At 41.4% G+C, this 16,687-nt stretch overlaps 1 protein-coding gene across 8 annotated transcripts in view; it reads right to left on the reverse strand.

Moving 5' to 3' along the window:
• The window catches only part of tmcc2 (transmembrane and coiled-coil domain family 2), a 127,867-nt gene that overhangs the window by 25,516 nt on the left and 85,664 nt on the right, over window positions 1-16,687 (reverse strand). For 7 of the 8 annotated variants that reach the window (XR_011358504.1, XM_069941992.1, XM_069941994.1 and 4 more), the window contains 2 exons: window positions 12,393-12,738; window positions 4,177-4,765 (listed from right to left, as the gene is read on the reverse strand). Coding sequence is in view for 7 of the 8 variants with exons in the window: in XM_069941992.1 (XP_069798093.1) it covers window positions 4,177-4,765; window positions 12,393-12,738 (935 nt within the window). In the remaining variant the exon portion in view is untranslated. Of the gene's footprint in view, window positions 1-4,176; window positions 4,766-6,615; window positions 6,800-12,392; window positions 12,739-16,687 lie in introns of those variants that run through there. The other variant, XM_069941997.1, reaches the window with a different exon arrangement.

The following is a 16,687-nucleotide window of genomic DNA, read 5'->3' on the forward strand; positions in this document are numbered from 1 at the left end:
CAGCAAGTGTGTGGAATGATTTCATGAATTGTACAAGAGATGTTTCACAGATCAGTATGGTGAGGAACCTATGAGAGAATAGGCTTATTTTATGTATATTATACATTGAGAAAAAACTAATTAATAACCTGACAACTAATGGACCTTGAAGGAAGAATGATCAAAAACTATAGACTTATAAAATCTTAAAGTGAAAAGAAAAAATAATGGCAGTGCTGCCACTGGTGAGGACCTGGGAGACTGGAGACACAGCGCTGCTCCAAAGGGTTCAACCTCCTGGTCCTCATGGTGTGCAGGCTTTAAATGGCTCATTGAAGGAGCAGATGATGTTTGTCAGTAAAATCCTGCAACCACAGAGGTCGGTGCAACAAGAGAGTGGCACCTGTGCTTAGCGGTGGCCTCCAGGGGTTGCAGACTCTGGGGAGCAGCAGAAAGGTGCAGAGCACCAGAAATGGGAGAAAACCCCATGTTGAGGAGAAGACCCTACAGGGAAAGTGACCATGGTAGACCAACGAGGGACTCAGCGATGGAGGGACCCATAAAGGCTCGGGAAACTTATAGTCAGGGGACCGTCATGGGTTGCAGGAGACTGGCTCAAAGGAACCAGGTATTGGAACCGGGATTTGAAAGGGTCCTGAAGGCGAGAAGGGTTCCCAAAAAGCCTTGCCACTGGAGGCTTCCTGATTGTGTGAGAGGTTTGGATCTGGAGCTCAGCTTGCTGATGGATTGAATAAGATCCAGCCTGTGGCTGCAGAGACTTTGGAGGCAAATCCACAGGCATTCAGTGACTCTGCAGGGATTTACTATTACTTCTCTTTCTCTCTGACTGTAAGGGGATGGTGGGTGACACTAACTGGCGACTCTGTCTGCCTTATAACCATTTACGGAGTGGAAACAGGCCACGTTGGCCTTTCGAGTCCGCACCGGGTTCACTCATTTTGTGCGCCCTCTTCAGGCATGGGTCCCGGTAGATGACAGGCAGAAGGCAATTTCATGTAATATTACATGATCTGCATACTATTACATGACAATAAAAAGGAATCTTCAAAATCAGTATCATGACTTAAATCGAAACAAAACCAAAGTCTGAGATACAAGCAGAATTTAAAAAGACATCAAGAGATAGGATAGCAGACAAGCAACAACCAACTTTCAAAGAGTAAATACAGAGTTTATACATCCTGTAGATCCCTTTCAGACTTAAAAACTTGAGATTTATGGCTAATCATACAAGTCAGTTAAAATAGGTTAAAGAAAATGGATTATAATATTGCAAGGAACAACAATAAGTCTGACCACTGGGAAGATTTTTACACTTTGCCAAAGGTAAGTGAAAGAAATTGATATGAAAATGGAAAGAAACAAATACATTGCAAAACTTTCTTTGGATGTGACAGAAGTGAAAGAACAGCAAAAGTTAATGTGGGCCCCTTATCGATGGAGACAGGATAAATTACATAGAGGAAAGAGGAAATGACAGAGAAATTAAACAACTTATGCCAGTTTTCACAAAATTTGAAATATAAAACCTTATGGAAAGAGTGGAAGACAAGGCCAGAGTGAATGAGAATCTGAATGAAATTCACAGAATGTTATGTCCTTCATCTGGGGCTTTGAAGGAGGGAGTTGTGGATCATTTAGATATATCAGTTGCCATTTATTTTAAATTCCCTAGATTCTAGAAAGGTTTGCACAAATTCGAAGGAGGTAAATGTGACCCCAGTCTATTAAAAAGTGGAAACTAGTGACTACCATAATTAACTTTTGTAGAAAATTTAAATAATTGAGGATGAGGCAATAGGGAACTTGGAAATTATTGGGTAGAATCATCTTGGATTTATGAAAATGAAATGTTTGCAATTAGCAGAATAGGTAAATCAGTTGATGTCATGAGAAGGATTTAAAGAGATAATGCACAAGGGTACACACAATGGGGTGGGAAGAGGCCATGACATGAGGATTTGTTCATGGAGAAAAAAAAGGAGTCAGCTTTTGATGGGAAGCATTGGCAAGTGGAGGTCTACAATAAATAGAGATTGGCTCACAGTTATTTGACCGAGAGGCCTAAATATAATAAGTACAGGTTTGGTGATGATTTCAAGCAAAGTGAAGTGTGAATAGCAAGGGCCTCAATAGAATTTAGACAGGCGAGGTGAACTCTCAATACATGACCATTCAGGTACAGCATACAAAAACAAATAATAAAAGCACAACGGTACTGCAAAATCCATCTTTAAGCTGGCTTTCCATACAACAAAAAGTTATTTTCCTGTAGCCCTGAACATGTAATTTCTTCATACATTTATCCATTTCCCCTTCTACAAATTCTGACTGCTTCTCATCTATTACCCTTGCAGTCAGTGAGCTCCAGCCAGAAAACTTCAACATAAATAAAATCTCCTCACATTTCATACCTTGTTTTCATTACTTTGAATCTGGGTACCATCTGTCTTGAACCATCTGCTAATAGGGAAAATGTAGAGAAACTGTTCCCATTTAAACTGATTAAGATTTGGTATACTAATGAGAAAGACAATGCAAGGACAAGCTCAACTTTTAAGAGTTGCAAATGGAACCCTTGGTTGAACACCAACTACAGTTCTACACCTCTACAGGCTATACCTCGTTTTTCTTTAAGTTTGCTCCCTTTGGTCTTTTTGCTCCAGTTCCTTACTTCTGCCTAAGAACACACTTTTCCCATTGCAAGCAGTTGCTTTAAAGTTAACATATATTTTTTCAAAAAATCATTACCAGCTGCTTTGCAATAGTTTGCAATATTTGGTCTACTCCAAAGATTTGTGGCTGAAATACAAATTAGTTTTAAAAAATTCAGTTGGACTAGTTTTAACACTTCTGGTCACAATGCATTCCAGCTTGTGTGTGTTTTACAGTCAAGAATCGACAAGGCTTTTAGCACAGTGAAGGACCTCAACTATTCCTTAATTGGGTTGAGACCACAGACTGAGAGATAAGGTGTGTGCTTACATATGGAATGGCTTACCCAAGTCAGGATCTCACACAGGTTGCTTTCACCCATCTTTAATTATGTTTTCTTCCACATCAATCCAACTAAAAAGATCAGGGCAGTAGCCAAGTCAAGAACAATACTGCCACCTCATGGTACAATGTCAATAATTTTATGTGAACTTGATCAACTGGCAGGATTTTTAACTGCTTTTTCCTCAGACACCACTCATCTTTCATTAATTACCAATTGACAATGGGTTTTATTTAGCTTAAAGTCATACCTCAGGGAACAGGTCCTTTTACCTAACATCCATGCTAATTAAATTTGTATTCAGGAATAATCATTTTTGTCTGTGCTTGGGTCCACAACTGCCCATAAAGTCTTCTGAACGTCAAAATTGTACATGTTTCTAGTTTCTTATGGCAGCTCATTCCAAAAACAAACTACCCTCTGCGAGATAAATTTACCCCTTAGGTCTTTCAAATCTCAACTCTCTCACCCAGCCAATCACCTCGAGTTCTAGAATCATCAACCCCGTGAAAAAGATGGACTCCTTGACACCACAGGGCATCACTGGTGAAGCTGATCCTGCCTGTATTGGTGATGAGCCGAAGGCATTCAGCCAAGAGGAAAGTAATCAATCAGGGTCCTGAGTTATGCTTTGCATTAAGAACCAGAGAACACTTGTACTTGTACAATCAGATGATAATAAAATTGACTAATCATGAGGTGAAGCTGAGAGAAATCTTTCTCCTCTCAGATCACTTCGGTTGTTTATACTAAATGAAGCCACGAGGTCGCCCTGAAGCACCCGAAAAGCAAAATGAATGCTGAATTGATAATATAGTGAAAGGGTTCTTCAAAGGAGATAATCCATTCCAGAATGATCACAAGGTCATCAAATTACTACTGTGCAAAGCTATCATCCAAAACATGGCTGGAAAGTATGCATTGATGTTAAACAGAATACTTCATCACAAGGTTTATCATTTTGTGGCTATCAGTGAAACAAAATACCAGTGTTGTAGTGAATAGAATGGAAATCAGCATCCTTGCTTCATTTGTCATGGAGGTAAGCCGCATACGGATGGGAATATTAAGAAAGAAGGATAAGAAAGCTTTTTGTGACAAACCATATTATCATAACTTAGGAAGATATCAATTTCTCTGATACTCAAACCAATATAAAAGTATAGTAAGCCAAATACCTGAATCGTTCTTCCTGTAAACACTGTGTCATATAGGCATAGTCTCTCTGTAGCTGTCCTTTCAAATCTTCCATTGCATCCTCTAAATGGGACTGACTGTCTTTAATTTCGCGAAGTTCATGCAGGATGGTATCGAAATTGTTATGATGACTCTCCAATGTATTGGATTTTGGACTCCCCATACCACCAGCTCCAGCTCCAGAGTTACTACCACCTGCAGAGCCAGAGGTTGCACTGGAACATTCATCCTCGCTCCCATACTTGGGGCTTGACACCAATGTAGCACTACCACTCAGAGTCCTGGCAGTCTCCTCCTGGTGGGACTCATCTAATGTGTCTTTCAAATGGGCAATGTTGTCAGCGCTGCCAAACTTGTTTCGTATCAAGCTGGCAAACTCCCTTGGTTTGGAAACTACAGCAGTGTGAGTGACTTGTGAAAGGCCAGACAAACCTCCTTTCACACCTTCCACCACGCCTCCGCCAAATCCACTGATTCCAGCTCTGACGTTGGCACCCACATCCTTCAGTCCTTGCTGCATGTCCCGCAGAACGTCTTTTGGCTGCCTCGAAAGGCCATTTTGTTCTATCTCTGCAAAAGTTAATTTTTACATTTGATATATATAAATAAAGCAACATTTATAATTTAAACCTTTTTAACTGTCAAATGGAGATAAATACCCTCTTGTCCTGATTTTTCAAGTGCTCAGTGATGCAGAAGTCAGATATTTAGATAACCAGCTCCCAAGCACTACAATCCCACCATCTAAATGTCACTTTAAAGTTTATCAACTCCTCAAAGAACCATTTGACACACATTTATATCTCCCCAAAATCAAAACATTAATGATAACTCATTTCAAATAGGTGACATAAGATAACTAGACAAATGATCAAATTTATATTGCATGGAGAACAATGACAAAATCATCTCATTCCTTTAAAATTGATCATTGATTGGCAAACTTCCATTCATCCAATGACTTGTTCAAGCAATTTCACATACATTCTCAGATTATGAAAATATCTGCTATCTTCAGCTGAAAACAATTCACAGGTACATTGTGGCAGAGAAATGTTGACACCCAGGATGACTAGCAATCAGACTTGAAGGCATCATCCTTACCTGCAACAGAAATTTCAGCATCCTGGATGCTGTTTTAACTGGCATTCAACACAGTCTATATCAACCATTCTCAACAGGGATGCGGTGGGGGGAAGAGAAGCCCCCCCCCCCCCCCCCCACCTCAACCAGGGGCCGCAGCACTTTTAAGTAAAAGCCTTGCTTTCTATTCACCTCACATAAATATATATTTTTTTATGTAGTCAGTAGGAGAGAAGTATGGAAGACACCAAAACTTCACAGGGCAGGGAGCCCATAAATTTTGTGCAAAGTTGTAGTGGGGTAAGAGCTGAAAAAAAATGGGAATGGCTGGTCTCCATTGAAGCTCAGTTTGTTCTCTGGCTTTTCTCCTTGAGCTAGATACGTCAGTGATGATGCAGTCCCTTGAGTTTCTACACCAATACTTTAAATGACTGACAACGTGAAAAAATAATCAGGAAGTAAAGAAGAGTATCAGTAGATAAAGGGGTCCAGCTGGAGAAACTCAGCATCCACAGCAAGTAAAGGGCAGTCAACATTTTGGATCTGAGCCTTTTCTCTTGAGGACCCCTATCAGACAGTTTATGTTGAAATTATACAATTATAATTATACAATTCAATATTTATTTTCTATTCAAATGAAATAGGTTTTAAATAACTAAACATTAAAGGTGCCCATAAACATAGCAATCAGACATAAGCATTTTCCAGTTTACAATCCCCTGCAACTGAAGCACTGCAAATCCAGACAAATATGAATGCAAAGGGCAACTGTAAGAATGCTACTTCAACATATTGCGATCTCTCTCTCTCTCTCTCTCTTCTTTCTCACATTTCTGAATAAATTCTCCATATTTCCATAGATAATCAAAAGAAATTCAGAATCTTCAATCTCCAATTCAGACAGCGAAATCCCAACTTGGTAAAATACACAAATATACCACCAATCTTTGGCCCAAACTGCTTATTCTTCTAGACCAGGGGTGTCAAACTCAAATTCACAGAGGGCCAAAATTAGAAACTTGGACTAAGTCGTGGGCCAAACTAAATATTTATTGAAAATTTTCAACAATATCTGCATGTTTTCTCTTCTTTCAACATGTGTAATGTTAAACTTTTTCTTATTAAAATAAATGTTTAATAATAGTTTTGGTTAAACTCTTTCCAGAAGAAGCATTAACAAATGAGAAATAAAATATTCAATAATATTTCTCTATAGCCTTTAAGCTCCTTTTAAATGTTTTTTTTTTCACAAGCCAACAAGTCAAAAAAATAACAACTTGCTTTAATGACAAACAGGTTTGTCTTTTAAAATTATGAACATATAGTCTGCCTCCCACCTGTCTTGAAAGGTCCTGTTTTCTGTCTTTCGTTTGGCCATTTTTCGTAAGGGGTTTGTTACACATGAGTTCGGCGACAGGTCGCAGATGCCAATGAAAGTAAAGAGAGGAGGTGGGGGCGATTAGCGGGCTGACGGGCTGGCGCCCACGCATTTGCAAATCATTTTGCGATTTATAGTATTAACTGTGCATGCGCTATACTGGCGTGGCGGCCAGCGGGCCAGCTCTAATACATATTTGATATGATCTTGAGGGCCAAATATAATTATATCACGGGCCAAATTTGGCCCGCGGGCCTGAGTTTGACATGTGTATTCTAGACTATCGTGGGTGGCACAATTAGTGTAGCAGTTAATACATGCCATCAGTGCCAGGGACCCAGGTTTGAATCCGGCGTTGCCCGTAAGAGGTCTGAACATTCTGTCCGTAACCACTGTGTGTTTTCTCCTGGTGTGGAAAGGTATGGAATTGATCAGTTAATTGGGTGTAATTGGGCAGCATGGGTTTCAATGGCCAGAATGGGCTTCTAACATGCAGAATCATTAAAATAAAAATACATTTTATTTTGATTTCTAATTCCCAACTATATTTTTCTTTTAGAAATTCAATATTCACATCAACAAATATGATGAAATTATAGGGAAAATATTGGATTCTGTCGACACCGTGGTTAAGTGAAAAAACACACAAATGCTGGAGAAACTCAGTAGGTCAAACAGTTTGGGCTTGAGCCCTTCATCAAGGTGTGGGGGAACATGAGAGATGTCTGAACAAAAGGGGGAAGGGAGGGTGGTGAGGATGGGGATAAACACTGCGGGGGTGGGGGGGAGGAGGAGATGAGTCTAGGCTAGGTGGAGAGAGAAAGGAAGTAGGCACTGGGATAACTAGTTGGGGGTGGGGGGAAGGGAGGAAAAGCAAGTTGATTAGTGGAATACAATGTTCATGCCCTGGGGTTGGAGAGTGCCCAGACAAAAAATGAGGCGTTGGTCCTCCAATCTGCATGTAGTCAGGGTGAGTGGGAAGGGTGAAAGGCCTTGGACAGACATGTGAGCTTGAGAATGTGACTCAGAATTGAAATGGTTGGCTACAGAGAGGTCGCTTTTGTTGTGGATGGAGAGATGGTGCTGGGTAAAGCGATCTCCTATTCTGCACCAGTCTCTCCAATGTAGAGAAGGCCACAGAGGATGCACCAGCTGCAGTAAGTGAGTTCTTTGGAAGTACAGGTGAAGTGATGCTTCACCTGAAAGGTCTATTTGGGACCTCTGACCCTGGTGAGGGAGGAGGTGTGGGTGCAGGTATTACACCTCCTACGACCACATTGAAAGGTGCTAGGAGGGCAAATGGTGGGGAGGGAAGAGTGCACAAGGGAGTCACAGAGGGAGTGGTCCCGACAGAAGGATGCGAGGGGAGGAGAAGGAAAAATGTGTCTGGTGGTGGGGACCTGTAGTAAATGCTGGAAATTCTAGCAGAAAATGTGTTGGATGCGGAGGTTGGTGGGGAGGTAGGTGAGGACAAAGGGGATTCTGTGTTTCTGGGAGCTGGGGGGGGGGGGGGGTGCTAGGGAAGATGAGCAGGGAATGGAGGAGATGCGGGTGAGGGCCTAGTTAATTGTAGTGGAGGGGAAGCCACGTTTGTGGAAGAAGGCAGACATTTCAGAGGCTCTGGACTGGAAGACCTCATCTTGGGAGCAGATGCAACGGAGACAGAGAAATTGAGAGAAGAGGATGGAATCCTTGCAATCCTTGCAGGGGACAGGGTGTGAGGACGAGTAGTCCAAGTAGTGGTGGGAGTTAGAGGGTTTGTAATAAATATCAGTGGAGAGTCTGTCTCCTGAGATGGCGACAGAGAGATCTAGAAAAGGGAGAGTTTCATCGGAGATGGAGCAGGTGAGTTTGAGGTCCAGATGGAAATTGACCATGAAATTGACGAACTCATCGCGGGTGCATTAGGCCGCCTGATGTAGTCGTCAATGTTCCGGAGGAAGAGTTGGAGGGTCTTGCCAGTGTAGGCTTGTAGCATGTTTTGCAGGCATAGCTGGTACCCATGGCTACTCCTTTAATCTAGAGGTAGTGGGATGAGTGAAAAAAAAAATAGTTAAGAGTGAGGACAGATTCTGCCAGGCAGAGAAGGGTAGTGGTGGAAGATGACTGCTCAGGTCTGTGGTGCAGGAAAAAGCAAAGTGCTTTGAGATCTGTGTGGGGAATGGAGGTGCAAAGGGATTGGACATCCATCATGAAGATGAGGTGGTCTGGTTTGGAGAATCTGAAATCTTGGAGGAGGTGGAGGGTGTGTGAGAAGTCGTGGATGTAGGTGGGGAGGGAATGAGCTCGGGGAGAAAAGATGGAGTCAGGGTAGGATGAAATTAGTTCCTTGGGGCAAGAGCACGCAGAGACAATGGGCCTGTCCGGGTGATTAGGTTTGTGTATCTTGGGAATAAAGTAGAAATGGGTGGTGCGGGATGGGAGACAATGATATTGGTGGCTTTGGGGAGGAGGTGCCCAGAGTCAATGAGGTGAGAGATGGTGTTGGAGATGGTGGCTTGATGGGTGTTGGTGAGGTCCTGTGGGAGGCAATGATAGGAGGAGGCATTTAAGAGATGTCAACTGGCCTCAGCAAGGTAGAAGTCAGTGCACCAGACTACAACAGCACCACCTTCGTCTGCAGGTTTGATAGTGAGGTTAGGGTTGTTGTGGAGAGAGTGGAGGGTGGAGCATTCTGAGGAGTTGAGATTGGAGTAGGAGAGGGGGGAAGTGAAGTTGAGAACGGTTGATGTCCCGGCGTCAGTTGGAGATTAAAAAGGTTCAGAGCGGGCAACTGGCTAGGAGGAGGAAGAGATCTTGAAGCGGGAGAAAGGGTCTTGGTGGGGTGGGTGGGGGGGGAGTGGGTGTGTGGGATGAGGGAAGAAGAACGATAGGTGGTTAGAGGGTGGGGGGGAGAGGGGGAGGTAGGGGTGGAGTAGTGGGAGGTTGGGGAAGGAGGAGTGGGGAGGGGTTAGCAAAGTGGGATGCAATAGAGAGAAATTATATCTTAATCAAAATAAAGGGGTTTTCAATTTTGTTCCATTCAATATTATATTGGACACATGAAGAATGGATTAACTGCTAATTAATATATTAGATGTCTTAAAATATATATGTATATGTTATTACTAGATGATTATGAATACAATACAAATATTTTAAAAAGAAAAGAAATTCATATTATAGAAATATAAAGGCAAAATATTCTGGAATTTTTTGAAACTTCCCTAAAATCCTTTCATTTCCTGGTTTCAGTTTCCATTTCTCAGTGTTACATTTTACTATGGTGGGGAAATGTAACCATTTATACACATTGATGATGTGGCTCCCCATTTCAATAGAATTTTTAGTGTCAATGAAAACAATTCTACAGGTGCCTAACCTTTTACCTGGGATCGTCAGGACCAGACACCTGCCGTTGTTTGGAATCTTCTGGATTTCGGAATCATTTTGATTTTGGTCCCTTTAAACAAACGTCTCCCCGCCACCAGCGTCCATTACCACCCCTCCCCCGTCCCTGGCATTCCATATGTTGCCATGCCCTCCCCACTTCACCCCGAGGGCCATGCGACTATTTTCCGCCCAAGGCCAGGCTGAGTGTGGGGGGTGTGCTGGCCAGGCAGAGTGGGGGAGGGGGGTGTGGACTGGGCTGAGTGGTGGTTTGACGTGTGCTGTACCGGAGACTCTTGACCAGTCTCCAGTACAGCAGGTGGAGGTTGGTGGCGACAAGGTGGCCTGGGAGCTCGACCAAATAAGTAACCAGTGTCCGCTGCTCGGAGCTGGCAGCCAAGTGAGGCAGAAGGCCGGACATGAGGTGCAGAGCTGCAGGCCATCAGTGGAGCTGAGCTCCAGCGGCTTTCAGACGCTCCACCAGCTCATTGGGCCATCCCTCAGGCATACCACAGCAGCGCAGCATCGTCCGTCGCTCCCTCCCACCACCTAACTCCTGTTGTGGTAGCAGGGGTGTTGAGCCCAGAGTTTATGGAGCACTGCAACAGATCACGGCAATGGTTTCAATGTGTGAGCAATGGCCGTCTTCATTAACCATAATCCCCCATGCAGCTGGAACCACTCTGCCAGTGCCAAGAGTGGTTCCAGCTGTGTGGGAGATTATGGGTATGAAAGATAGCCATTGCTCCCGCATTGAGCTAGCCGCTGCTTGTTCCTCTCCCACTAGGGTGCTGGGGGCCAAAGGTAAGAGAGAGTGCCCACAAGGGCGGGGACAATGGAGACTTTGGGTGGGGTGGGGGAGGTTTCCCTCAGAAAATGGAGAATTTATTATGGGAAATTAACGTTACTTATGTGGAACATTATCTACAGAAAAAAGTGCCGGTTTTGATGTTGCCTGTGTTCGGAATCCCAGATAAAAGGTTAGGCACCTGTAATGTTAAAACAAGAGTGGAAATTATCCAGTTCACTGAACTGAATTTCAATCTTTAAATTAATGAAGAATCTAGAAAATGGTAACAGACCCTTTTGGCCTGGTTCACTGGCACTGATGGCATGTGTTAACTGCCACATTAACTGTGCCACCCATGATAGTCTAGAAGAATAAACAGTTTACATCACTGCTGGGGCAAAGATTGGTGGTATATTTGTGGAGGGTGGCATAGCTAGTGCAACGCTGTTACAGCTCCAGCGATCGGGGTTAAAAACCCACGCTGTCTGCAAGGAGTTCATACGTTCTCCCCGTGTCTGCATGGGTTTTCCCCAAGTGCTCTGGTTTCCTCCCACCCTTCAAAAAAAATGTACTAGGGTTGTAGGTCAATTGGGGGGCATCGGGTTACGGGCCGAAAGGACCTGTTACTATGCTGTATATTTTAAATAAAAACATTTTTGCTAGTCTTACAGAAGAGCACATCATAGATTTGGAAGTTAAAAAAAGTAGTAGAGGCTTGAAGAAAACAATCTGATAAAGCAGAATATCCTAGACATGATTTATGGATGACATTGAATTTGGCAATCTCACACATGTTTGGTAAAAGGGCTGTTAATAGTCTTAGTGCTACAAGATGGGTGGCATTTAAATCAACACTGGTTCCAATTCACAAGAGATCTTTCGTGGAAACATTATTGAAAAGCATGAAATAAGTATTAATTCTGTTCATGTCCATCCATGTTCGAAAAGTCATTCAAAATTCACTATCCTGGAAGGTAATGGAAATGTGGCCAAGGGAAGGGAAAACGCTGAAAAGAAATGCTTACCCAAAACAAAGGAGAGCATGTTAGAAGCACACTCAACTGTTTCCAGCACATTATTCTTTAATTTCAAATTTTCCAAAGTTTTTGTTCTTGTTCAGTTTAAATCATCTTATAGCAACTCCAGTATAACTTATTACCTTTCCTGCCAAAACAATTGGATTAAATTTTGGACAAAATTCCCCAAATGTTCAGTTTCTATCATGTTGGCATGTACTTAATTTTTTTTTTTTAAGAATACACTATTTTTTCTAGCTAATTTTGTGGAGTTGCTGAACAAATTCAAAGGCTAAGTCTTTATTCCCCCTCCCCCACTATTTTCTAATTAACCATAATTTTCAGTTCGGAAAATAATGAAGTTGGGAGAGCAATGGTTCACAGAGGAGTGAAACTGAAGTCCCACCAGATTTACAGACAGAAACACTTTTTTCTCCATTTTCACCCTTTTTTGAACATTGAGGCTGAACTACCTAGCGTTGTTGCCCAAGCTATTAAGCAGCATTCAACAAGTAATACTATCATAATCTATCAATAATCATTTCCTGATTCTTATGTTACCTTTAAGTTTTCGGTGGTAGTGTTCTAGCTTCTTGTGCAACTGGGCAATGGTCTGTGCGGATTTCTGATTCTTCTTCTCAAAGACTTGTTTGATACGGGAGGCTTGCTGTTTGTCTGCATTGTTTGCCAACTTCAAGTATTCTGCAACATTATCATCCCTTGCAGTCTGCTCAATTTTTATCTGCTCTGTGATTTTCAAGATCTTTTGATGAAGATGGTCTATGGCGGCTTTTGTCTTCTGGGGATCCGGAGTGCCATCAGGCACATCAAGGCTGATGTTGGTGTCTGAGCCCCCATAGCTTGTGTTTGCTGGCAGGCTGAGTGTACTTACATCTCCCTTTTCAAGCTGTAATGAAGGCAAAACTTAATGAGAACAATTTGTAAGAGACGTCTCTTCTAAAGGAAATACGTGTTTCCTCGAGTAAACGGTGTTGGTATCTCCAAGACATCTGGGTGTGCCTGGTTAACAATTCCATTGATAAAGTCCGTAGAAACATGCCCTTTGGCCCAACTTGCCCGTGCTGACCAAAATATCCCACTCGTCACTGTTTAAACCCCTCCTATCCGTGTATTTATCCAAATTTTTCTTCAACATTCAACAGTACCTGTCTCAATCATCTTTTCTGGCAGCCCATTCCATACACCACCCTCTGTGTATCTTTGGTATTACCTTCAGATTCCTCTTAAATGTCTCCTCACCTCACCTTAAACACGTGACCTTTGGTGACTGATTATCCTTCTCTGTTCATTCACCTGATCTATTCCACTCATGATTTTGTACACCTCGACGAGATCCTAGCCCAAATCTGTTCTTGTATTCCTATAAGTGCAATTTCCAAAAGCAGCAAATTGAGAGAACCAACTAAAATTTAATTTCTCTTATTCTCATCAAAAATATTTGAGGCTAAATTGGTCTTTGCAAGCAACACAAAATGAAACTATAGCAACAAGGTTGCATAGCAAGCTCTCCATTTCTCCCCCCATTGAATGGCATAAAGTGAAATTATAGAAATACAGTTGTATAGCGGGCTGGGTCAACCCCGCACACGACGGGCTGTAGCAAACAGGGACTTTCCCCCTACTGCGTAGAAGTTCCAGGCTGCCAGGGGATCGGCCAGTCCTCACAGCAGCATTATAATATCTCTCCCGTGAGCCTGTCACCTCCCCTAAAAAGGGATGCACGTGGTTTGAATAAATGGCAGTTATGGTTTACTTGCTTGGTGTGGACAGCGTTTATTTCAGGAGCTCTGCCTTTAGCAGGGCTCCAGTTGCACACCATGCTCTTCATTCTTTTCCATTGAATCACAATGCAAACCAGGTTGTCAATTCATACAATGCATAAACAGGATGCTAATTCACTAGGTATACCGATTAGCAATATACACAAATGTCAATTTCACTCTTAGCAAAGTAGAGCTGTGATTCTACCACTCAGTACTCACTGGCAAAGGCAGCTAATTCCACAGAAATCAAAGAGTGGGTTTTGGACTCGTCTGCTTTTATAATTTACAACAGAGCACGATAAGACCTATCTCATTCATGCATTTCAATCTGATTAAAAATTATACAATTTCCCATGAGCATACACATAATGCCATGTGAATATGTAAACTACCCCACACATTATTTAAGTTGGTGTTGTCTGTTGGCCTTCTACTTTTCATCCTACCATCCCAACCTGTTTCCCCCACCGTGCGTGCGCGCGTGTGCACGCACACACTCCCTCCATTATCATGACCCTAGTCATTGGAATGCTGAGGAGATGGAACAGGGTTGTGTTTGCAATAGTTCAAGTTGATCAAACATAGTCAAGGTGCAAGTAGGTATACAATTTATCAGAGAAAATACAGGTGAACAGTCAGAGTAACCTTATATGTAGAGCAAGGAATAGCAAACACCAACTATTCTGAATGGCCTGTTTCTATCTGAGAAACCCTTCAATTCAGTGAAAAATCCTCCTCCTCATTTATTTATTTTTTTGTTCATACTGATCAAGATACCCCCCCCCCCCCCCCCATCTGAAGTTTCCCCATGACAATCATGGATATTTCAAATTTTGATCAAAATTCTGACTGCTCAGCATTGCAAAGATTTTTTAAAAAACTTTTTTATTTTTCACACTATGAACCATATTGACCGAAATACACAAACATTTCCCTCTTGAATATACACAGTGTCATTTTCTCCCCTTTTCCCCCCTCCCTTCCCTCCCTCCTTCCCACCCCCCTCCCCACCCACTCAACGTTCAACATATACAATACATTAAACGATGTCATCACACAATGAAAATAAATAAGAAATTTGTGTCCTCTACTTTTACACACTGGGTCAGTTCATTTCATCTTCTACTCATTCTGTCACTTTAGGGGGTGGAGGTCCGCAGTAGGCCCTCTCTGTTGTGTTCCATGTACGGTTCCCAAATTTGTTCAAATACTGTGATGTTATTTCTTAAATTATATGTTATTTTTTCCAATGGAATACATTTATTCATTTCTATGTACCATTGCTGTATTCTCAGGCTCTCTTCTGATTTCCAGGTTGACATTATACATTTTTTTTGCTACAGCTAAGGCTATCATAATAAATCTTTTTTGTGCTTCATCCAAATCGAGGCCAAGTTCTTTACTTCTTATATTACTTAGAAGAAAGATCTCTGGATATTTTGGTATGTTGCTTTTTGTGATTTTATTTAATACCTGGTTTAGATCTTCCCAAAACTTTTCCACTTTCTCACATGCCCAAATTGCATGTACTGTTGCTCCTGTTTCCTTCTATCTGATACTGTTGGGTCCCATTTATTTGACTTTTGGGGTGTGATATATAGCCTGTGTAACCAATTATATTGTATCATGCGTAACCTCGTGTTTATTGTATTTCTCATAGTTCCAGAGCATAGCTTTTCCCATATTTCATTCTTTATCTTTATGTTTAAGCATTGCAAAGATTAAAGCAAGTTATTCATTTGGTGACAAACTAAATCTTGCTTTATAATGTTCTTTACGCATTGCTACAATGTGGGGGTTGGTGCTACAATGACCCTTATAGAATAAACCAGTGCGCTGCTCAAATTAAAATTATTGCAGGTTTCACACAACATAATCTTTAAACAAAATAATAATAGAACAGTTCAAAGTCAAAAGTATTAACGCGCACTGCATTATCATGTCCTCAGGATATCTGAAGCATTGGACAATTCATGAATTACTTTTGATTTTGCAATTTTATTGAGCAAGCAAAGCTCGAATTTACACAGAACAAGATCCCAACTACAGATTCTGGTTGCTCATCTGTTTATGAATTAGTGCAAAAAAAACACGTAAGTACACAGGCTAAAAAAGTTGAATAGCATTTGGTTTCATTTCTCATCCTGTACTGCTCTGAAACTGAATCGACATGCCTGACAATTTCAGAGGGCAATTTAATGTCAAGCAAGTGAGATAATGGAAAGAAATCTAGACAAAAGTAAAATACTGTACTGTCTCTACATAAATGCAGAAGAAGAAACATGGTCATATTGAAACAATTGAATATGAAATAAGTGTTTCAGTATACTCCCAACCTTAATTGCATTGAAATACACTTAGAGTAAATGATTTAATTAAAACTCCTTTTGAATAAATAACTTTTTTCTGCTAATGGTGGGGTGTACGTTTTTTTTTTAAAAACTAAAGTGGGGCCTGGGGAAGAAAAAGATTGAGAACCACTGTTGCATAGTGGAGCATGGGTTTTCTATAAAGAAAATGAATCCCTTTTGAGAGAATCCCAGGGAAGTCATTCAGTGTCAAGAGCATTCTACTGTTTTACTTGGGGGCGATCATCTCTCTAGTGCACTTAACTACATGTCACTGATTACACTTGATTGTTCAAATTCCCTTATATTTGTTCATTCACAGCTGTTTCACATCTGAACAAAAGTCTTATCCTATAGATGGGTTACAGTGGAATCTATTGACCTTCAATTACATTCTAAAACTTTGAATTAAAGATATGAAACTGTAAATGTTTTAGCTCAAATAATATGCCCACGGTCTAATGCAATGAAATACTTGAAAGTAGGAACCTTAAACTCAAATACTTTTTATACCCATGTAGGAAACCAATAAATTGAACATCAAGAAATATTATAATGAACACTGCTTAGTCCTGTATATACAGTAAAACCCCTGGTTATCCAGCACCTACGGGTAGATGCAGGATAAGCACATTTTCCGGTTGCTTGAGACTCACTCTGACAATGCTTAAATAATACACCAGCATTAAGAATAACCAATTTAAAAGACAAAACACACTGCAAA

The sequence above is a fragment of the Narcine bancroftii genome, chromosome 5 (assembly GCF_036971445.1).
Source record: "Narcine bancroftii isolate sNarBan1 chromosome 5, sNarBan1.hap1, whole genome shotgun sequence".
In the NCBI taxonomy this organism is placed as follows: Eukaryota; Metazoa; Chordata; class Chondrichthyes; order Torpediniformes; family Narcinidae; genus Narcine; species Narcine bancroftii.